Genomic DNA, 3,552 nt, shown 5'->3' with positions numbered 1-3,552 from the left:
CTTCAGAGAGTACGAAATTTAATTGTTGATGTCAAAGTCCAATTTTTGCTTCGACTATTTTGATAATTCATGAATGACTAATTATTTTTACTTTCATCCATTGTTTGTAATGAAATATCTCAAATCATCTATTGGCTATTGTGAATGGGATGTTGTGAAATGGGTGTTTCGATGTATTTGATGGCAAACTAGACTTGGCTTATTAGACATTGGCATGTTATGGATTAAATGTGCACTGTATTTTTGTCTCCAGGATTACTTCTTTTTATACAAAAGATTATGTTTCTTCTAATTGATCATCAATGTTGACGTCCACAAGTCAGGATAAAATGGGAGTTCTCAGAGAAGAATGAACTTTTTACTTCAAAACTTGTGTACAAAATATATGAGTGTGTATGTGTGTGTTTATACAGGCTCGACGATCAAGAAGTTTAGAGCCATCTGTCGGATTATGAAATTATGGAATACAGTATTTGAACATCAAATCCATTTGTTTCATATTCATCGTAAAGCAAAAGAAAAATGTTTTCACAATACAGTAAATCCTATCTGGCTTAGAAGAGGGTACAACTATATATCGTTGACTCACAATCGGATATCCAGATAAATTGAAAGAAGAATCATAACATACTTTTCTTCAAGCGTAGCGATCAAATGATAGATTCTCTTCGTCCCCCATCAATGATCCTTAGCGGTGTGGATTTCGTACCCACCCCCCTTCCTCTCCTCGACAGTGAAGGGCAGGTAAGTACCCAGTAAAAGGTCCCATGTTATGAGAAAGTGAATAGAGTAGTTGAACTTTGAGCCTTGGAGCTGGTGGTGAACTCCATGGAAGGCAGTGTTATTGCTCAAGTACTTTTGGAATGGATTGCAGTTGGGGAACCACCTAGAGCAGTGATCATCCACCACTTTGACCGCCAACACGCTGAAGAACACCGTTGCTGTTCTTGGAGACATCCCAGTGATAATTAATGAGACGAAGCTGCCAAGTAGCTGACCCACAAAGGCGTCCACCAGGTGGATATGTTGTCCTCCATAGCAATACGGCACAATCAAGTGGTGGTGTACTGCGTGGAAGTGTTTGAATAGAAACTGGTTCTCGTGCGTCCAACGGTGCCAGAAGTACTCCCACGCGTCCAGCACAAGCATGGCTACTGCAAATTGCCATGTTATCTTCAGGTACGACGCCGGCTCTTTGCTTACTCCCGCCCCAATAAATTTTCTTAAGAACTGCACCGTTGCCAACAAATTGGGTGGGTATTAGCCGGAGCGGGTGATAGAGAAATAATACTAGTGGACCGGAGTTTGATGACGGAACGAAGAACCAGTAAAGGTTTTCTTTCCGCTTTCCGTTCTAATATCAGAGCTGAAGACGGATTAGGTTCTGTCCCCTTAGACGTTTAGTCCGTCTGATATCCTTAATTATAACATAAGGAGACGTACCATGAACTGGAAGATAGCGAGACCCATCTGCATGGATTGGTTCGCGAGAACTTGTTTCAAGACTTGTCTTGGAGTGGCGAGGTTTTGGGCCTCTTCCATTCCCTTGGGAAACAAACGATACTCGTCCTTGGAGTTTATCAGTACATGATAAACGCCCGAAGTGATCCAGTAAACAGCTATTGGTACAAAAGCCGGCATCAGCTCCTCCATCATCTCGGAAGCCATCTTGACTACATAAAAATAAGAGATAAAAATAATTAGTAAGATGCTGGTTTTACCATTCGGTATAGAGTGATATAGAAACATACAGATACAACGGAAGGTTTGTTATCTAACTCTAATACATAAAGCAATATTAAATCCATCGGAAATATTACGGAGCATTCATTTCAAGATTTTATAAGGATTGAAAAAAGATCTCCGCTAGTATACCCGACATGGGGATTAGTTAGAAGAGGGTAATTCCTAATCGTAAGGATTCAATACTCCTCTACCCCTTCGATCGATCTCTGCATAAGACACATCTACCTGAGCAGAACAAGGGTTCAGCTGAGATCAAATATTGGAAAAGGATTTTTACACAGCATACTTTAACCTCGCCCAGAGCAGGGCTGAGGTTAAGAAGATCTCTAGACTGTACAAGCCTTAGGGTTGTAGAAATGAGATTTGGGATAGTTAAAATGAAGTTTAAAATACTCTTCAACTTCCCAATTTTTTATTATCAACTAACAGAAATCCGTTAGTCTGGGATCAATGGACAAGGGGGAAAAAGAGTGATCATACACAAGATCAGAGACACTTACAATCGCAGAGAAGCTAGTGGGACGGAGATGATGACCGTAGAAGAAAAGCTGTTATTTTTGTCTCCTCGTTGACGTTTGGCTCAGCCAAATAACGGTGCTTTATATTGACAATCTCATGGCTGAAAGTTAAGGAGTCAATAAATTGGTGTGTACAGAAGCGTCTAGCATAAACAACGGCTAAATGTTTCACCGAACATTAATTAGAATGTGTGTGTAGACACGCATCTCGCAGCTGGACTTTGACGCGTTGCCTTAATGATAGTCGGCCGAATGGCCACCATACATACAGAAGGCTATACCAGATCACCATCCCCAAATTAAGCTGCTCATAAGACCATCCCCAAGTCAAAGATCTAAAGGCATGGAATGAACGACGTGTCTCTTTCTGCTTGTTATCTTTTTCCAGGGCCAATTTAATGATAAAATATTGCTCGATTTCTGCTTTAGTACTTTGACTTATTAGATAAATTGCTAATACCCAAATATTATATTTGGTGTCATATCTGAAAGAAACTGCACGTGTCAACTTGCGACGCGGATTTAACACTGTTTTTAATTGAGATATTAAACATTGCGCATATCCATCCTCCTCCATCAATGAGTCATGCGTATTGACGATGACTCCTTTACGGAGCACAGGTGAGGGAAAATGAAATTTGATTTCCACGGGCGCAGCTGTATCCAGGTCATGGCGGGAGTTTTTGGAGGGAGAGGAAAAGGAAAAGCGTTAAGACGACTTTAGAAGAAGATAGGTTCAGAGATAGATTCAGTGGAGTTAGAAAGGAGATAAAGTCAGAAGATCGATTCAATGGATTTAGAAGGGAGATAGATTCAGTGGATAAGGGGTATTTCCTAGAACCTTACAAGGAAATTGAATTGGGGAAATCAAGAAATATTTAATTAGTTATAAAGCCCACATAATGCACAACCATCCACTCGAATAATTAATTAGTTATAAAGGGATTTGGGGTCTGTAAAATGTTTTCATGGCCAAAATGCTGGGCGAACTTCTCATAGTTTAGAGACTAGTTTCTAGTTTATTCTAGGAAAGGAAATGGCAATAGGAATAAAACGGATTTTAAACTATTTACGGAAGTAGATAGCAACTCCAACTGAAAAATAAGAATCCTCGGATAACCGACAACTTGACTAAGAGAGATTAAAAAAAGAGATGTATACTAAAGATACTTATATTAAAAAGATGGATTTATCGTCAACTACTTGTTTTATTTTCATCAATATCTGGTTCAGATGGAATGAAATGCGTACAGGATTTAATCGAAGATATATTTCTTTAACCCACGAA

At 39.4% G+C, this 3,552-nt stretch overlaps 1 protein-coding gene across 1 annotated transcript; it reads right to left on the bottom strand.

The window, feature by feature from the left end:
• Window positions 1-472: 472 nt before the first annotated feature.
• Window positions 473-2,406, bottom strand: LOC144711951 (sphinganine C4-monooxygenase 2-like). Its single transcript, XM_078586112.1, has 3 exons — window positions 2,247-2,406; window positions 1,444-1,673; window positions 473-1,230 (listed from the first exon to the last, which is right to left on the bottom strand). The coding sequence occupies exons 2-3, from the start codon at window positions 1,666-1,668 to the stop codon at window positions 679-681; spliced, it is 777 nt and encodes a 258-aa protein (XP_078442238.1). The 5' UTR covers window positions 1,669-1,673; window positions 2,247-2,406; the 3' UTR covers window positions 473-678.
• Window positions 2,407-3,552: the final 1,146 nt, after the last annotated feature.

Source organism: Wolffia australiana, chromosome 14, assembly GCF_029677425.1.
Source record: "Wolffia australiana isolate 7733 chromosome 14, ASM2967742v1".
NCBI classification, from domain to species: domain Eukaryota; kingdom Viridiplantae; phylum Streptophyta; class Magnoliopsida; order Alismatales; family Araceae; genus Wolffia; species Wolffia australiana.
The sequence above is the reverse complement of the archived record's forward strand: the minus strand, read 5'-3'. Positions and strand labels throughout refer to the sequence as shown.